The 20744-nt window shown below is 36.9% G+C and overlaps 1 protein-coding gene across 14 annotated transcripts in view; it reads right to left on the bottom strand.

Annotated features, from left to right (window-relative positions):
• NIPAL2 (NIPA like domain containing 2) overlaps window positions 1–20744 on the bottom strand; it is a 67461-nt gene that overhangs the window by 22342 nt on the left and 24375 nt on the right. For 5 of the 14 annotated variants that reach the window (XM_073229865.1, XM_073229873.1, XM_073229874.1 and 2 more), the window contains 2 exons: window positions 14834–14893; window positions 5695–5816 (listed from right to left, as the gene is read on the bottom strand). The exons of 3 other annotated variants lie outside the window; for them this stretch is intronic. In XM_073229865.1, the coding sequence (XP_073085966.1) occupies window positions 5695–5816; window positions 14834–14893 (182 nt within the window). 6 more of the 14 variants (XM_073229871.1, XM_073229870.1, XM_073229869.1 and 3 more) reach the window with 6 other exon arrangements.

The raw sequence follows: 20744 nt of genomic DNA on the forward strand, positions 1-20744 counted from the left end.
CACAGATCTCCCAACACAAGGCACCCAAGGAGGACAATATCAAGACATATAATAATTAAAATGTCAAAGATCAAAGACAAAGACAGAGTATTAAAGGCAGCCAGAAAGAGAAAAAAGATCACCTAAAAACGAAAACTCATCAGGCTATCATCAAACTTCTCAACAGAAACCTTACAGGCCAGGGGAGAATGGCATGATATATTTAATGCAATGAAACAGAAGGGCCTTGAACCAAGAATACTGTATCCAGCATGATTATCATTTAAATATGAAGGAGGGACTAAACAATTCCCAAAGAAGCAAAAGTTGAGGAAATTTGCCTCCCACAAACCACCTCTACAGGATATTTTAAAAGGAATGCTCTAGATGGAAGCACTCCTAAGGCTAAATGTCACCAGAGAAAATAAAATCACACCAAAGAAAGCAGAACAACCAAATACTAACTAAAGGCCAAAAATAAAATCAACTACTCACAAAAGCAGTCAAACGAAACACAAAAGAGTACAGAATAATACACCTAACATATAAAGAATGGTAGAGGTAGAATAAGAAGGGAGAGAAATAAAGAATCACCACATTGTGTTTATAATAGCTTAATAAGAGAATTAAGTTGGACGGATAGATAGTCAAGAAGCTCCCTTGAACCTTTGGTAACTAAGAATTCAAAACCTACAATGGCAATAAGTACATATCTTTTGATAATCACTCTAAATGTAAATGGAATGAATGCACCAATCAAAAGACATAGAGTAATAGAATGGATACACCCATCTATAGGCAGCCTACAAGAGACTCACTTCAAATCCAAAGACATACACAGACTAAAAGTGAAGGGATGGAAAAAGATATTTCATGCAAACAACAGAGAGAAAAAAGCAGGTGTTGCAATACTAGTATCAGACAAAACAGACTTCAAAATAAAGTAACAAAAGATAAAGAAGGACATTACATAATGATAAAGGGCTCAGTCCAACAAGAGGATATAACCATTATAAACATATATGCACCTAATACAGGAGCACCGACATATGTGAAACAAATACTAATAGAATTAAAGGAGGAAATAGAATGCAATGCATTTGTTCTAGGAGACTTCAACACACTACTCACTCCAAAGGACAGATCCACCAGACAGAAAATAAGTAAGGACACAGAGGCACTGAACAACACACTAGAACAGATGGACCTAACAGACATCTACAGAACTTTACACCCAAAATCAGCAGGATACACATTCTTTGCAAGTGCACATGGAACATTTTCCAGAATAGACTACATACCAGGCCACAAACAGAGCCTCAGTAAATTCAAAAAGATTGAAATTCTACCAACCAACTTCTCAGACCACAAAGGTATAAAACTAGAAATGAATTGTACAAATAAAGCAAAAAGGCTCACAAACACATGGAGGCTTAACAACATGCTCCTAAATAATCAATGGATCAATGACCAAATTAAAACAGAGATCAAGCAATATATGGAGACAAATGACAACAACAGCACAAAGCCGCAACTTCTGTGGGATGCAGCAAAGGCAGTTCTAAGAGGAAACTATATAGCAAAAAAAGAATAAAAAATCCAGGCATATTTAAAGAAGGAAGAACAATCCCAAATGAATAGTCTAAAGTCACAATTATTGAAACTGGAAAAAGAAGAACAAAAGAGGCCCAAGGTCAGCAGAAGGAGGGACATAATAAAGATCAGAGAAGAAATAAATAAAATTGAGAAGAATAAAACAATAGAAAAAATCAATGAAACCGAGAACTGGTTCTTTGAGAAATTAAACAAAATAGTAAAGCCCCTAGCCAGACTTATTAAGAGAAAAAGAGAATCTACACACATTAACAGAATCAGAAATGAGAAAGGAAAAATCACAACGGACAGCACAGAAATACAATGATTTACTAGAGAATACTATGAAAATCTGTATGCTAACAAGCTATAAAACCTAGAAGAAATGGACAACTTGTAGAAAAATACAACCTTCCAAGACTGACCAAGGAAGAAACAGAAAATCTAAACAGACCAATTACCAGCAACAAAATTGAATCAGTAATCAAAAAACTACCCAAGAACAAAACCCCCAGCCATATGGATTCACCGCTTAATTTTACCAGACATATAGAGGACACCCATTCTCCTTAAAGTTTTCCAAAAAATAGAAGAGGAAGGAATACTTCCAAACTCATTCTATGAAGTCCACATCACCCTAATACCAAAACCAGGCAAAGACCCCACCAAAAAAGAAAATTGCAGCCAATACCCCTGATGAACATAGATGCAAAAATACTCAACAAAATATTAGCAAATCAAATTCAAAAATACATCAAGAGGATCATACACCATGATCAAGTGAGATTCATCTCAGAGATGCAAGGATGGTATAACATTTGAAAATCCATCAACATCATCCACTACATCAACAAAAAGGACAAAAATCACATGATCATCTCCATAGATGCTGAAAAGACATTTGACAAAATTCAACATCCATTCATGATAAAAACTCTCAACAAAATGGGTATAGAGGGCAAGTATCTCAACATAATAAAGGCCATATATGACAAACCCACAGACAACATCATACCTAACAGCGAGAAGCTGAAAGCTTTTCCTCTAAGTTGGGGAACAAGACAGGGATGCGCACTCTCCCCACTGTTACTCAACATAGTACTGGAGGTCCTAGTCACAACAATCAGACAAAACAAAGAAATACAAGGCATCCAGATTGGTAAAGAAGAAATCAAACTGTCACTATTTGCAGATGACATGATATTGTAAATAAAAAACCCTAAAGACTCCACTCCAAAATTACTACAACTAGTATCTGAATTCAGCAAAGTTGCAGGACACAAAATTAATACACAGAAATATGTTGCTTTCCTATACACTAACGATGAACTAGCAGAAAGAGAAATCAGGAAAACAATTCTATTCATGGTTGTATCAAAAAGAATAAAATACCTAGGAATAAACATAACCAAGGAAGTGAAAGACCTATACCCTAAAAACTACAAGACACACTTAAGAGAAATTAAAGAGGACAGGAACAAATGGAAACTCATCCCATGCTCTTGGCTAGGAAGAATTAATTTTGTCAAAATGGCCATCTTGCCTAAAGCAATCTACAGATTCAATGTTATCCCTATCAAAATACTAACAGCATTCTTCAATGAAGTGGAACAAATAGATCAAAAATTCATATGGAACCACAGAAGACCCTGAATAGCCAAAGCAATCCTGAGAAGCAAGAATAAAGCAGGGAGGATCTCGCTTCCCAACTTCAAGCTCTACTACAAAGCCATAGTAATCAAGACAATTTGGTACTGGCACAAGAACAGACCCACAGACCAGTGGAACAGAATAGAGACCCCAGATACTAACCCAAACATATATGGTCAATTAATATACATTAAAGGAGTCATGGACATACAATGGGGAAATGACAGCCTCTTCAACAGCTGGTGTTGGCAAAACTGGACAGCTACATGTAAGAAAATGAAACTGGATCACTGTCTAATCACATACACAAAAATAAATTCAAAATGGATCAAAGACCTGAATGTAAGTCATGAAAACAGAAAACTCATAGAAAAAAACATAGGCAAAAATCTCCTGGACATAAACATGAGCGAGTTCTTCATGAAAATATCTCCTCGGGCAAGGGAAACAAAAGCAAAAATGCACAAGTGGGACATATCAAGCTAAAAAGCATCTATACAGCAAAGGACACCATCAATAGAACAAATAGGCATCCTACAGTATGGGAGAATATATTCATAAATGACAGATCCGATAAAGGGTTGACATCCAAAATATATAAAGAGCTCACACACCTCAACAAACAAAAAGCAAATAATCCAATTCAAAAATGGGCACAGGATCTGAACAGACACTTCTTCAAAGAAGAAATTCAGATGGCCAAAAGACACATAAAAAGATACTCCACATTGCTAATCATCAGAGAAATGCAAATTAAAACCACAATGACATATCACCTCACACCAGTAAGGATGGCCACCATCCAAAAGACAAACAACAGCAAATGTTGGCGAGGTTGTGGAGAAAGGGGAACCCTTCTACACTGCTGCTGGGAATGTAAATTAGTTCAACCATTGTGGAAGGCAGTATGGAAGTGCCTCAAAAAACTCAATATAGAAATACCATTTGACCCAGGAATTCCACTCCTAGAAATTTACCCTAAGAATGCAGCAGACCAGTTTGAAAAAGACATGTGCACCCCTATGTATATCGCAGCACTATTTACAATAGTCAAGAAATGGAAGCAACCTAAGTGTCCATCGGTAGATGAATGGATAAAGAAGATGTGGTACATATACACAACGGAATATTATTCAGCCATAAGAAGAAAACAAATTCTATCATTTGCAACAACATGGATGGAGCTAGAGGGTATTATGCTCAGTGAAATAAGCCATGTGGAGAAAGACAAGTATCAAATGATTTCACTCATCTGTGGAGTATAAGAACAAAGAAAAAAACTGAAGGAACAAAACAGCAGCAGACACAGAACCCAAGAACGGACTAACAGTTACCAAAGGGAAAGAGACTGGGGAGGATGGGTGGGAAGGGAGGGATAAGGGGAAAAAAAGGGGCATTACTATTAGTAGACATAATGTAGGTAGGGACACGGGGAGGGCTATGCAATACAGAGAAGACAAGTAGTGATTCTATAGCATCTTACTACGCTGACAGTGACTGTAATGGGGTATGTGAGGCGGAACTTGATGATGGGGGAGTCTAGTAAACATAATGTTCCTCATATAATTGTAGATTAATGATACCAAAATAAATATAAATAAATAAATAAATTGCCAAAATGTAAAAAAAAAAAAAATACATAAGCACAAAGTTTAAGCAGCAGTAGAACCAAAAAATGTAATTCCATTTGGCAGTTCATGGAGAGGGAGCTACCCAAGTATAATGAATGATAGGAGTATAGGAGCTGAGAAATTGGAAGAGAATAACTTTTTGGTGGTGTGTAAAAAAGAAACAGGATAGTTTATTAAAGGGTGTGTAATATATAAAAAGCTGTTTTTCTAACAGAGAATCCAAAGTTTCTTTGTTGAGTAAGAGAAAGGAAGAGAGTGGAAGACTATAGAGGAAACTGCAAACATCTGTGTTCCTGTGGCCAGAGTTATATGTCACATAGTCTAGGGACTGCCAGACAGTAATGTAATACTGTGAAGTTCCTGCTCTAATATCCTGAGTTACACTTAGAGCACAGTTCACCAATAAACATGTCCCTGCACATGCCATTGCCACACTTTAAATGACAGTTGTATAAAGTAGGATCACACTAACTTACCTGTTTTAATAGCAGGCATTTCCTTTTGACCAGGGAAGAGAGGGGCTTTGGGGGACTTACTTGTTTTTTGTTTTGTTTATTTTTACTTTGAGTTGTCCATAAAACATGTTTTGGAATTTGTCAGATTAAATGTGTAGAAATTGTTCCAGTGACAGGTCACCACCAAAGACAGGATACCTGGGAAATGGGAGAGCTTCTTTTGCTGATTTAGTGTTTCAAATACTTTGGTATTAGTTAAATATACTTATATTTTAGTGAGATATTAATGCTCAGAGGAAGATATTATATTAGTTCGCTAACATCTACATGTGCCAGTCATATAGAAAATATACTTCTTGAAATAGTGAAATTTTTAGAATTCTTACCACATAGATGAGGAACTGCCAGCCAACAAAGTAATACTGTACTGTTCTTGCAGAGATAGACTGAGTTATATTTGGAGCAAAGTTCACCAATAAATATGTTCCTGCAAATGCCAATGTCATGCCTTAAAATGAAATTGGAAAGACAAGCCAAGTTGAAAACGGACATTTAAGTCTTTTTTGTTGATGCAAACATTATCTACAGATTGAACATTACTTGTAAAAGTGCCAAGAGTCCCTCCCTATTAAAATACAATTCATCAAACCATCCCTAGATAGCATCATGCAGTCCCTTGATAGCACTGCCTTTAAAGGGTGATACGGGCTACAGAATGGATGGGGAGGACGTAACTTCTAATTTTTGTCAGCTGTTCCAGATGAATTCCAAACCCTTAGGAGAAGCTCTCCCCAAAGATGGGGAAGATCAGAATAAATGCGTAAGGAGACATGAAAACACATCCAAGCTGGCTGTTTGTTTCCACGTGGACCAGGAAGTGCAAGATGGATCTAGATCCATCAGAGTGGGGAGGTCCGTCGTCTGATGATCTCTTCTGCACTTACTCATCTTTGGAGCCTTTACACACACACCTGGGTGATTTTACACTTTGAACCTTGGTAAAGGAGAATCTTAATTATTACGATTTAATGGAGTCCCTTTAGCAGAAATAATGAAAGTGAACACTGACTTTGCTGTAAGATTTATTTAATGCAATTTAGAATCTTGAATTTCAGAGATAGTTTAGTAAAATACCATATAATAAACCTATGTAGGGAACATGTGACTGCCATCACTTTAACATCACTTAAAATAATGAAGGAAAGCAATGTGTATGGGAGGAGTAGCCACAGAAGGAGGGGAGAAGGGAGGCCTTGCCCTTCCAAATAACACTAAAAACTGCTTATTTACTAATAATTAGCAGCCTGAGAAAAACTGATACATGTAGCATTTTCCAGATAGCATACTAGAAAACATAATTCAACTGAGGTCAGCATTGCTGTGATATAACTTACAGTGAGCACTGACTCCAACCTGAGCCGATTTGCTGTCTATAAAATATCACAATCTGCAGACACCAATTTCCTGTTCTTCTTAACCAAATGATTTAGAGTTTTAAACTCTAGTTTCTGAGAACAAACAACATTTGGTTTTTCACATGCTAGACAATAGCTGAGTATTCAAGGTATTGTAAAAGCTATAACATGAGCTTTCTCTAATGTACCAATTTATTCTGTATTACCTTATGAAGGCAGAAATTATATATACAATTTTAAAAGTTATTTCTAATGAGAATTTTTAAAATGAAAAACACTATACTTTATTAAGCATTGTAATACAAGAAAAATAATGAAAACTGTATATAACAACTTGGGGAAAATTATCAGTCAGCCTTGTCCTTCCTTTGCAAAAAAAAAAAAATGTTGTATGTTAATTGTTCAATATTAGATTCCTAGGAGAAAGGGGTTTAAAAATAAAAGTTTTCTAAACTTGGTAAAGTAGATAAATGTTTTAAATACAACTTAAAAGTCTCAGATAGTTCAAACTTTCTTTTGTGAAAATCCAAATTACTTTTTATATTGAGTACCTCTGCCAGTAATTTATTTTATCTAGCTGTATCTAGTGTCAATTAAATATCTTTTTTTAAGTTTAGTATTGAATGTGTAACACAGGTAAATGGTAAAAAATTCAAAAGATGCACAAGGGTAATCAGGGAAAAGTTAAATCTCTCTCACACCATTATGGCCTACTAGTCCCCCTCTTCAAAGTGAACCACTGCTGTTAGTTCTTGTGTTTCTTAGAGATGTTTCACATATGTGTGTGTCTATGAGAGTATATGAGTTTTGGTTTTACATAAATGATAGCATATTATACACACTTCTGTACTGTGCTTTTTTTCCTACTTAGCAGAACATCTTGAAGAACACTTCACACCAGTACAGAAATGCAGCATCATTCTTTTTAAGTCTGCCTTGATTTCCATTATATGGAGGTGGTGTTATTTAACTGAACTTTCCATTATAGTCCCTGTTCCCTATCTGCTGACACATTTGCATACTGTGCCCATTTCTACCAATGGAGATCTTCACTGCATTTCAAAACTCCTTAAAAATGAATAAAACGACTGATATTTTTGCAATTATACTTCCCAAGTAGTTTATCACATGTGTCATTTCATCCAAGCCTTACATCACTATGAGTTAATAGGTAGCCCCGCAGCAGCTCAGTAGGTCACACATTATTTCTCCTTAGTAATCTTAATTTTAGCTACCTCCAACCATCACCAAGGCAGTTCTAGATGGCTGCTACCTGAGATATGCTTGTTTATTGGTGTCCTTTATATTTCTCTATGATTTACTCTCTCCTTTATAAAGTGTGCACCTTTTTAATAAGTGTTTAAGAGTGCTGAAGATAGTCATTAGCAGTTCCTTAAATAAGTTTCCTTAAAATTTATTTATATCCCACCTTTTTCTAAAAGTGGCATGAGATGTCACTTCTGGCTGTTTTAGTTCAGTTAAACCACAAATACTCCTTTTGAAAGACAGAGTTTCTGCATTAGAAACCTTGCTGGTTTACCTTCTGTGGGCCCATTTGCCCAAAGGAGGAATCTGGAAGTGTAAGGCAGTAGAGGAGGGGAAGCGACATCTGAGTTGCTCTCTGCCTGTGGAAATGACTGAATTTCAGATCAAGACTTGGGTCCTGGAAGTCTAAGCCAAGCTGCAGCAGCCCCCATGGAACTCAGACGTCACTGCTACTTGCCAGCTGGAAGAGCTCAGGCAAGTAACTTATCCCTCTGTGACGTAGTCTTCATCTCTGGTTATAAGTTATCTTACCTACCTGCTAGACTGCAGGAGCCGGGCTCTGCGGGAGGCCAGTCTGGTGAGCCGTGCATGTTGAAAAGCTCACCAGAGGCCTGATGTGACAGAGGACCCACCACAGGTGCTGACTGCTGAGAGTCAGCGGCTGTCTGAGACAAGCTTAAGAAAGAATTCAAAATTGTATCTTTACTATTATAGTCCAGGGATGATCAGGAACTGTCACTGGGACTGTCCCTAAGGGAATAATAATCCAATTTGAGCATGGAGGGGCTGATCAGGAAAGAATTGGCAGGCATCTTCCGATTAAGACCAGTGAAAACTTTTCCCCACTGGTCTTAAAAGAAGGCAGGAGAAAGGAAACGACTAACAGAAAACAGAGAAGAAAACACAAGCAGGATCATGTTGCTTTCACGTTGCTTCCTACCACTAATCTCAGGCACCTGGGGCAAAAGCACCAAGACCTGGTTATTAGAAGAGACCAGTGGTGGAGCAGTCAGGCAGCTGTGGGCAAGCTGCAGGTGGGGGGCAGTGACTGACTGCTGGACACCACCCACAATGCAGGGAGGTGGTTCTATTCACCACCCTCACACCCAGACTTGCAGCAAAGACACTTCTCATCAAATACAAGTCAAGTCACTTAGAAATCCACAATGCTCTGGTGGGAGCTGGAGATTTAGCTTCATACAATACATAAATAGCAATAAAATCCTTTCCTATACACTTGTCCTGTGTGCAAAACAGGTAAACAAGCTCATCCCTGCTCTTTATAGTTGTCGGACTAGGGATACTATGAGGGCATAAGCCAAGGGAGAGTAAGCATTTCTTTTAAAGTTATGTTCATAAAACTACTGATTTCATAAACAAGTATGGATTACATGAGTTACACTATGATCACCATCATATTCCAATGTGATGATGATAGCTGTTAAGAGTCATAGCTAATCCTTATAAGCACAATTCTAAATATTTTATATATAACTTAATCCTTACAACAAACCTGTGAAAAATAACTATACTATCATGTATATTATAATAGTATATAATATGCATAACATATAATATTGTATACTATTAAACTACTACTGTCCACATTTGGCATGTGAGGAAATTGAGTCACAGAGGGAAAAACTGTCTGGGATTTTCCAACTAAGTGGGGAGCTTGGATTGGAACCTAGGTAGTCTATATTCTTAATCATTACACTCTCCCACCTCTTGAATGCATAAAGGACCAGGACTGATAAATGGACAACTCAGGGCTGTCATTCACAGTGTAGCCTTAGAGAGTGGCACCCCAGGAGCTATAGAGAACACAACATGAGGCTGGGTGCAGCCTCCCTACCAGAATGGAAGGAACTAAATCTTTTTGGCAGTGGTCTCTGGGGTTCCCAACTGGCCCTGAGGTTCCTTTAGAAGAATGTCTCCAAACTGGTGTTCTCTGGAACCAGTTTCATAAGACAGCTGCCATCAAAAATGGCTTTGTCAAATCTATTTGGGAAGAGGTGAGTTAAACAAACTTAAAAGGCCTTTTACCGGAAGATCCGTCAGATCCTCATTGTGTTAGTGCCCACTGTGAATCTCCTAGAGGAGGATCTGGTTGCAATTTTTTCTGAACATATTTGACCATTCATATCATCCCAAAGAAGTATTTTGAGGAATATTTTATACTTTAGTAAATGCCTGACATTTAACTGGATCCATCTGTGAGACTGCAGCCTGTCAGGAGGCTACAGGTGATTCTGTTGCAAAAGTCTCCTATTGATCTTGTGGACTGACAGTGAAGTATAAAAGTGGCCAGAGGGAGAGAACCTAGAATCAGATTCCTGATGCTTCTGTTCACTGCCATCTCTAACCTGCTGTGCTCCCTACCTATGCAAGCCTTGGATTCTAACATCTGCCTGTATAATTTTTCCTCAAATGACATCCTGTTTCCCAGCCCACCCTTCCCTTTAAGTAAAGCATGAAATCTCCTTTAACTTTATCCCCACTCTCCGCAGATGCTGCCTAGTGTCAACTGCCTGTTGTCTAACTTCTAGAATCTGGCCTGACCTGACTTCTTGTGGCCTTCAGAGTTTTTAATACTCAGCTAACCTACTCCAACCAAGATTGCTGTCTGATTCTCTTGGTCCCTGCAGCATGTCTCCTGATCAGTGGGGGTTCAGCTATTGCTTTTGTGGGATATCAGGAGTCACATAACTAACTGGACTTCTTAACACCAAACCATTTGGGATGCCTTCCCCTGTACAGTCTCTCCAGATTCCTCAGGTTTAACAGCAGCTAAATCCTGAAGGAGCCCTAAATTGGAAAGTCTCAATAAGGTAGTTAATCCAAATAGTCCTAGACCTACTCTCAGAAAGTCTTCCATTCTTGACGCAGCTTTGAAACCAAAATAGCCAGTCTACCCCCACAATGGGACCTGATGGTTTGTTGGGTTAGGTTAGTATTCTGGGTACCGGTCTGAGACTAGGCTGACCTCTGGTGTGGGAGAAGGAAGGAAGGAGATGGTCTTCATCTCACTAGTAATCCCTTGACTCTATCTGGGGAATCCATTTATAAGTGTCTTGAAGTAACCAAGTTACTGGTATCTGGAGAGTTTTGATTAATTGACTGTAATTTTTATTTTTATGATAACACTAGCTGGGCTTAAATCAACCAGGATCTCACAGACTATTGGATTCAGTACTTTTGATGACTAAGGGAGTAGAGAGAGGAAAATACTATAGTTTTTGGCTGATTGAAGGGGAGAGAAATCTGGTGCTTTTTTTTAAAGGAAAAAATAATCATTAAAATAATTTAAAGTTATTAATCCACTAAGAATCAGAGCACAGTCCAAAACCTGTCATTGAGTTAATAATAGTTGGCGATTTCTTTCAGACATAGCTTTTGTGAGGTCATTTTTTGCGGCTAGTGGTGAAAAGCTTCATAGCCACAGAGCAACATTTGGTAATAAATTAGTTCAGCTTGTTTCCACATGGCCCCAAAATCTTCATTTGTTCCATCATGAAAAACAAACTTTCATTTGCTTGAAGGAAGGAAAAATAAATGATTTTCTTTTGCAAATTTTGACAATTTAATTTTTACCATGCCTGTATATTAATCTTTTTTTAAAAACACCACTAACTACTCTTGTCCCTGTTTTGTTTTAGTCCCCGTGAAGGAAAAAAGAATGCATTTTTAGTTTTCAACAGAAAGAGTCAAATTTCTCAAAGCAATAGCATACAGGCCCAAAGAAAATACATGTAACTTAACATATTATTTTGAGTGAGGTTGGGAAAATGTCCTTCTGTATGTGCGAAGTGGGTTGTTACATCTCAGATAATGATAATCATGTAATATTGCTGTTGGAGGCATGGGTATAGAATAGGCAACTAAATCCTTTCTTATTCCTGCAATACTGGATTAAAATGAATTGATCACTTTTAACTACAGTTTTAAACAAATGTGACAAGAGTTATATAGCCTACTCTGAAAGCATGAAGATAGGAAGGCAAAAATACCTGAACAGAATTATGGGAAACGTTACCTAGATGAACGTAATTCACAAATATATCTGCATCAAGGTTTCCTCTGATGAACCAGCAGAGGTGAGTGCTGTAGTAGTAGCTGTAATGATTGCTAACATTCCTGAGAGCTTATTATGTGCTAGGTACTGTTCTAAGAGTTTTACATCCATGAACTCATTTAATCCTATGAGGTAGATAATACTCTCTTCAGTTTAAAAATGAGGAAATTGAGGCTTAAAGAGATTAAGGAACTTTGCACACCATCTCTGACACTAGAGACACCCTCAGCCATTACACTAGTTATATCAGGCTGCCACTATTAGAAAACTGGGTCATCACTTACTAGTTATATGGCCTTGGGCAAGATATTGCCAGTATTAAATACAAACTTATCTTTCCTTTGGCACCTCTCTATGTACCAGTTCTGTACATGGACTGCTCCTACATTTAAAGGAGATAGTTCATGTAAAACATAGTGCCTGGAAATAGTAAATATTTAATAAATGGTAGCTGGTTATTAAAATAAGAGAAGTTAGTAAAGAATCAAAAATTAAGAGAGGGTTTATTCTATTTGCTTTTTTGGTATGTGTGTATGTGTGTGTGGTTTCTACTCCTTATGTTACATTTTTAGTGTTTCCTCTCAGGAGTGAAGATGATCATAGAAATGATGACATAGTATATTAACAGGGCTTTACAGTTCTCAAAGTGCTTATATGAATTATCCAATTTGATCTTAACAACAGTCTCCTTTATTTGTCAGCAAACTGAGGCTTAGAGAAGTTAAGTAATATTATGTGGCCACACAACTGATAGCAGACACTGAATCAATATTAGAACTCATAAGCCTGAGTTTAATGTATATCCTTTGATGTTGAGTTAGTTTATTGCCTTTAGCAATGTTTAGTTGATCTTGGGTTTTCTAAGTATATAATTAAATCATCTTCACGTACTAATACTTCTATTTCTTCCCTTTCCATAGTTACGACTTTCAATTATTTTTTTCCTTATTGGCAGCAGTTGTAGTACAGTATTAAATACAAACTTATCTTCCCTTTGGCACCTTTGTTAACGCTTCTCGTGTTACTCCCTCTGAGTGCCCTGCTCCAAGTGCTTGGATGTGGCCCCTACCTGGGCCATCCAGTCATCAGGACTGATTCAAATGTTATCTCTGTTGGAAAAAATTCTTTCTGAGCTTCCTAGCTGGAGTAATCTTTCTTTATTTTAAACTAGTGGTTCTCAACTGGGGGCAATTTTGTCCTCCAAAGGCCATTTGGCAATGTTCAAAGTTACTTTTGGTTCTCATGACTGGGGCAGAGGGTGCTACTGGCATCCAAGGGGTATAGGCCCAGAGGGAGGCTGCCAGTCACCCTATAGCTCAGGACAGCCCCTTGATGATGAATTATCCGGCCTCAAATGTCAGCAGAGCTGAGGTTGAGAAACCCTGTTCTAAACTAAAGGCTCAAGGCATTATGATACTATATTCTGCTTTTTAAAAAACTTGTTTATGTGTACATTTTATCACCAGCTTATTATTTAAGGGCAAGAATTCTTAAATAGAATTTAATCATCATTTTACCACTTACGTTCACGATAATTAGTAAGTCTCCCTTTATAGCCATCTGTATTATGTCATTAAGTGCCTTAGGTTAATTTAAGCATTAATCAACAATTAACTACAAAAGATGACATATATTAAATAAAATTTTTCTTTGAGACATTTAATAAATGAGGAAAATAACATAGGGCCTACTTTTTTTAATTAATAAAACTCAGGCATTGCTGTTTCTTACTTCTGATTCCATACAACTCTCCCAAATAAGTCCATAAGCCATAATATATTAAAAGAGAGTATAGAAAAATAATGTATTTGAAAAGCAAAATTCACATATGAATGTATTTGTAAAAACATTTTAAGCATGAAAAATTTGACAAAGTTGACTAAAAACTCCATTAGTAGAATCAAACTAAGGAGGAAAACAAAAAAGTGAAAACACTTTTAAGACATGAGGCTCAAGGGAAACGCCATCAGGGAAAACAAATGCTCAACATACCAAAGCTGGTGTCACATTTAAAGCTCACATTTTTTAAATACATGTGAGCTCCTTGGAAGTAAGTCGACATTACTTAAAGTGCCCAAAGTATCATATTCATTATCATATGTCAGCAGCAATTCAGACAGGATTTTTTCAAGGAAGAAAATATGAATATCTATAATTCTTTCCACCAGTGATACTTCCAACAAGAGGCAGAAGATAATATATGATGGCTTTGCTATAGAGCAGAAATCTTTCTTACAGCCAGGAAGACTACTGTTATTTCCCACTAACAGCTATGTTTCTAAATAAAATTTTGAAGAACAATGTTCTATGTTACTTTTGGAAAGAGCTAAATACAAAATAGGTAGCTAATTGGTACATCTAATTTTTTTGCGTGGTTTTCAGTTTTATGGAGTACTTTCATGTAACAATCAACAAACACCTCCTTTGAAGTGGAATAGTCTCTTAGGTAACAGATGTTTTCTCGGATTTTATTATTCTCATAGACATTTCTTAACACTTAGTTATGTATTACTATTATTTTATGGTAATAATATTCTGTAAAACAGCAATTTGGTCAATAGCATGGGTAGTGGGCACAATGAAAACGGAGGTATTTCATGTGAAAGAGTAAATGGCAACTCCAAGACAGAATAACATTCACCTCTTAGTGAGATTATATCCATTGTGGAAATTTGTTCCCAGTTTTTAAAGCACATATTTTTAATGGATATTATTATTTATTTCCTGATCCATCAGTGCTACACTTGCATGAATTAAATAATGACTTACCTAGCAAATCTGAGGCTCTCAAATTTTCTTTCAGAAACACAACAGAAATAATGGCACTACCTAGAAAGAAAATGACCATTAGTGGTGTTTCCAATGTAAAAACACACTATGCAATGCCATTTGAAAGAGTTAAGCAGTTTTGGTACTATGCCTAACTAGCTGTGTCCTAGCCAGAGACATCTAGCAGTTGTAGCAGTAAAAACAACTTTTTTCCCCATCATAGTTAAGGATACCTAGAAATTGGCCTGGTTTACAATGGACCTAGAATAGTGACTGGGATACAGTGTGCCTGTGTACAGTGAGGGTTTATTAAAGCTCACTACGTTTGTACATGGCTAAATGAATGAAAAGAAAGGAAGGAAAGAAGGGAGGAAGGAAGGAAGAGCAGTAATGGCTGGAAAGGCAGAAAGAGACAGAAGGGAAGGAAGAGGAAAGGAGAGATGGAAAGAAAGAAGCCTTAACTTTAAGTATATGCCAAACTGGAAGTCATCATTTCCCATCTTCCCCTCCTATAATCCCAACTCCCAGGACCCCGCGGCCGAGCGCTGGGACCCCAGGACTCCTCCCAGGCCCCCTCCCTCCCACCACCCACCCAGCAGGGTCCTGGGTTTGCCATGTCTTGGTGTGACTCTCCAGTCCCCCGCTCTCCTCTTCATTCCTAGTCCCTGCCCCAGCTCGGGACAGCTTCACTTCCGTCAGACCTCCTGTTTCTCTCTCCCTTCCCTAAACCATTACCAGAGTCATGTTTTAAAAATGCAAATCTAATGTAAATTCACAGCTTTAAAACCACTTAATGGCTTCTGTCATTACAGGACAAAGGTCAAGCTACTGAGCAAGATACTCAAAAAGCCATGACTTCCCTCCTGCCACTCTGCTCACTACGTTTGTACTTGATCCCTTTTATATTCAGTGCCCAAGTTACTAAAATGATGTAATTCCCAGAACACCACCGCGTTTCATGCTCAAGCACTATCATGCGTGCTCTTCCCTCTGTAATTCTGCCTCTATCCTGCCAAGCACGAGCACTCACACAGCACTTCCGGATTCCCCCAGACCAAGCTGACCACTTCACCCTTTGCATGATTTCCCCCTTTTATTTGTGATGTGTGATTACCCCCAATATATCTTTTTCATTCAGCTTAAGATGTATTTGCGTGTCCTCCCCAAAAGACCGTCAGTTCGTTTTACTCTGAGATATGTCTATTAAGATCTCCAGTGTGTACGTAGCACACAAATAAAAGAATGTTGTGGGATCTCTGCCCTGCATTTGCTGCCTCTCGTGATGTTTCAGACCCCCTTTCCCACTACTGATGCTACTGAACTCTCAACCTCACAAATGAGCTTTGGCCTGCTGCTATGGCCTCAGAAGTGCAGGGAATGTTGAATCTCTGAATCTGTGCATTGTAATCTTACAGAGCCATTCCTCTATGGCTACAGGCATGGGGAAATCCCAGCTTGCAATAATACAAAAAACAAAAACAAAACACAACATAATGTGTACTTTAAATTTTTAACCAAAATTATTAGCTGGGTTTTTACGTTTGTTTTTTAAAGTAAATATCCAGGAAAGAAAAAGCTTCATAAAAATAATCTTCACATCTAGCAAAACCTCAGTTAATATGTTCCTGTGTTTATTTCCCTTTAGTTGAAATCAAACGCTAATGAAAAATTTCTTCTTTTAGTTTGCTCGGTTACCAGAGTACAATTTGCCATGTCATTAAAAATTCTTCATAGATATTATTTTAATGAGTCCATATAATATCCCATTAAATCAATTAAACTTGAATATAGCTATATCTGGTGTTCTGGCAATTGATATAAACAAAATGACAAATCCATGCCAGAAACCCTTATTCAAGATAAGCTGATGTCCTCCTCTGTTTTCTCCATCTTTTTCTCAGCCTAGCTCTCTCTCATTCAAATTGAGCTATGTTCTTGCAAACTTTTTCTGGGCAGGTTATTTATAGGAATGGAGGTTTCACACAGAATAAACGAAGCGTGCTAAATGTCCACCAAGCATGAGTTTAATTGGGTGGCATGATTTTAAAACATTTAAGCAATATTTTCTGTAGATAAACTAATGTATAAATACATAGCTCATTACATTAAGAACTGAGTTGAGGAGAAATATAAAAATATATGAAAAATTTATCTTTCATATTTGGACCAAAATAACACAGGGAAACTAATTTCACATGTTAGAGCATTAGAAAAGGTATAAAAACTCAGACCTCCACTCCTACCCCAACACTGACTTCCTGTGTAATTAGGTAAGGAATGTTTCCAAGCTGAGGGAGATAGATTAGCAATAAAAAGTAGGTAAAATATCACTATACTAACACTTACCAAATGCATTCCATTAGGACCCTTGAGTTGGCCATTTGGTAGTCAAGGATTCCAGTAAGAAAGGAGACATTGCTTACATGGAATGAGGAACTTTACAGCTAGTAAGAGACTAAAGATAATCTACTGCAGGTCCTAAACTTAATATTTGAGAAACTGAAATAAAAAGAGGTTGCTTATTCATCTAATAAACATTTACATTTCAGCAGAGTTGGAAACAGCACCCACACTTCCTTATCCCCAGTCCAGAGCTCTTTCTAATACACACACTCCACTGCTTCCCTTGAAGGCAGAAAGGCATCATTTTCCTTCTCTTCTTGTTACTAATCCAGAGTTTCATAAATAATTTCACTTTCAGAAGAGGGAAAAATGTTATGTAGGAATAATTTCATTGCTGAAAGCAAAAAAGGATACAACTGTTAACAATAAACATAAAATATACTACATGATATATCAAATTATATCAATGCTATTAAATAGTTATCAGAGTTTTACAAAACATAAATATACTTTTACTTTCTGAAAGAATTTGTCTAATGCACTTTCATACTGATTTTTTTGTTTTACGAGAACATGAGATTTTCTACATTTTTAGATAAAATATGAAGATTTTTGGTTTTATTTATCTGCATAGAAAGTAATAAAAAAGAACATTCTATTAAGAAACATTTACTTGTGACTCATTTATCTTGCAAAACATGGTTAAAAGGAGAGTTGTGCTGAGCAAAAAGACAGTATCCGAGCAACAGCTAATAATATGACTTCTGAGTAAGTAGTAAATTTTTTAAATGAGAAAAAAATAAATAAGCTGAAGTGCTCCCATACATATTTGTAATCAGAGATCTGTCAAACTCAACCCTGTCTAGTTGTTGCTATAGCAACCACCATTGCCTAATGAACACTTTCAAAAAGGGAAAAATGATTACACTTTTATTCCAGTAGTAAAATCTAATATTCAAAAACACAGCATTTCAATATTTAAAATCAATAGTTTTAAAAGCATTGAAACAAAATACACTTGGTAAATTAGCAGATTTGTACAAGGTATGATTAGACTATAGTCACTACTGAGCATTTATATCAGCACTCATGTTAGCTTAGTGCACATTTTTGACTTGGGGCATATTCAGGCAGAGGTTCATGCATGCTTTTCCATTCTGGCCTTCATGGGAGCCTACACAGTGTTCCCCAGCACTGCTCTACACAAAGAGTGCTCCCAGAAATGGGGATACCACTCATTACACAGTGTCACACAGTGGCTCCAGAGCCAGACACTGGACTACAATGGCCATAATGCTTTTTTAAAAAAAAATGGGTGAAAGATAACATATGAAGTATGCCAAACAGAGGTTATATAGGAGTCAAAAATAAAACAAAGCAGGAATAGTATCTGTAAGGGGAAGGGACAAAAAAATATTCTACTGTCTGCTCTGGTACAAAATAGTGTCCCCATGGGGCAGTTCATCAATATATTCCCTTGGCCTTGAAGTTCTACTGCTTTATGGCCAGGCAGACTCTCAGCAACAATTATTACGGACTGCTGAGTGAGTCATCTATTCTCTTTCTGGCCACTGAGTGTCACTCAGGTTAGCAACCAGGATGGAGATTTCCGAGGCTGACCTAAGGAAACTTACACATGGTCGTTCTGACCTGGATCTCCAGATGCAAATAGACTACTGTCCAGCACGGGTCTGGTGGCTGTAGCTGAACCGAGTTCAGAAGTGATGGAGGGTCCCAGTCCTATGGGTAGGTATGTGACCCGGTATTGAGCTTCTGAATATTCCCTGATTTTCTTAGAAATAAACTTCAAGTTTGTCCTCCAGTCGCCTCCTCTCTGATATTACTCAGACTGGGTCAAGGCCTGGCTGTCATTACGGAAGAGCCTCTTAGTCATGCGGTCGAGTTTATGCTCTAAGATCCATAGCAGGTCACAAGTTAAAGAAAAAATCAACTACAGATTAATCTAGTACATGAGAATTCAGAAAGATTACACAACTTGATTTGGATTTTCTTCTATAATAGCTACTAATGGGGATTAGTAAATAAAAAGTTAAGCATCAAATTTCTATATGTTAACAATCAAACTCAAGGGTAGATGTTTACATGTGAGTTTAGATTTTTGTGTTTGAAGAATGATAGGTAAATGAAAATTCTTTTTTATTTTGGAACATTAAAATGTATGTACACTTTTTACTTAAACTCTCTTTCCTCCCAAATAATGATTTTTTTACCGAAGGTTTAATAGCACAGTTGAGTTCAATAGCTATTTAAATATGTTGTAGTATGGCTATTTTAAAATGATATTGTTCACAATTACCCCTTTTTTTAACCTTTTTATAACCATTTCTTTTTTTTTAAATTGAGGTATAAGTTGACATACATTATATTAATTTCAGGTGTACAAGTAATGTGATATTTGTTTATATTGCAAAATAATCACATCTGTCACTGTATGTTTTTCTTGTGATGAGAACTTTTAAGATTTACTTTCTTATTAACTTTCAAATATGCAATATAGTATTATTAACTATAGTCACCATGCTGTATGTTACATCTCCATGACTTATTTATTCTATAACTGGAAATTTGTACCTTTTGGCCCTATTTACCCAATTCATCCATCCCCTACCTCCCACCTCTTTTCTGCATCTATGAGTTTGGTCTTTTGTTTGCTTGTTTTTTAGACTCCACATATAAGTGAGATCATACAGTGTTTGTCTTTGTCTGACTTATTTCATTTGGCATGATGTCTTCAAGGGCCATTCATATTGTCACAAATGGCATGACTTCATTCTTTTCTATGGTTGAATAACAATATATCCATTCATCCATCGATGCACACTGAGGTTGTTTCTGTGTCCTGGTCATTGTAAATAATGCTGCAATGAATATGGGATAGCACGTATCTTTTGGCGTAAGTATATTTATTTTCTTTGGATAAATACCCAGAAGTAGAATTGCTGGATCATATGGTAGTTCTATTCCTTTTGAGGAACCACTATAGTGGTTTCTATATAGGCTGTACCAATTTACACTCCCACCAATAATGCACAAGGGTTCCCTCCATTTTTGCCACATCTTCACTAATACTTGTTATCTTTTGTCTTCTTAATAATAGCCATTCTAGGTGTGAGGTGATATCTCATTGTAGTTTTAATGATTAGTGATGTTGAGCATCTAGTCGTGTAACTGCTGGCCACCTGTATGTCTTCTTCGGAAAAATGTCTATTCAGATCCTCTGCCTATTTTGTAATGTGGATTGTTATTTTATTTTATTATTACTGTTTTTTTGCTACTGAGTTGTATGAGTTCTTTAATTACCTTGTATATTAACCCCTTATCAGATCCATGTGTGCAAATATTTTCTCATATTCAATAGGTTGCCTTTTCATTTTGTTTCCATCTTTCAGATTGTTTCTTTTGCTGTGCAGAAGTTCTTTAGTTTGACATAGTCCCACATGTTTATTTTTGCTTTTGTTTACTTTGCTTTTGATGCCAAATCCAAAGAATAATAGTCAAGACCTATGTGAAGAAGCTTGTTTCTTCTAGGGTTTCAGGTCTTTCATTC

Source organism: Manis javanica, chromosome 2 (genome assembly GCF_040802235.1).
Source record: "Manis javanica isolate MJ-LG chromosome 2, MJ_LKY, whole genome shotgun sequence".
Lineage (NCBI taxonomy): Eukaryota > Metazoa > Chordata > Mammalia > Pholidota > Manidae > Manis > Manis javanica.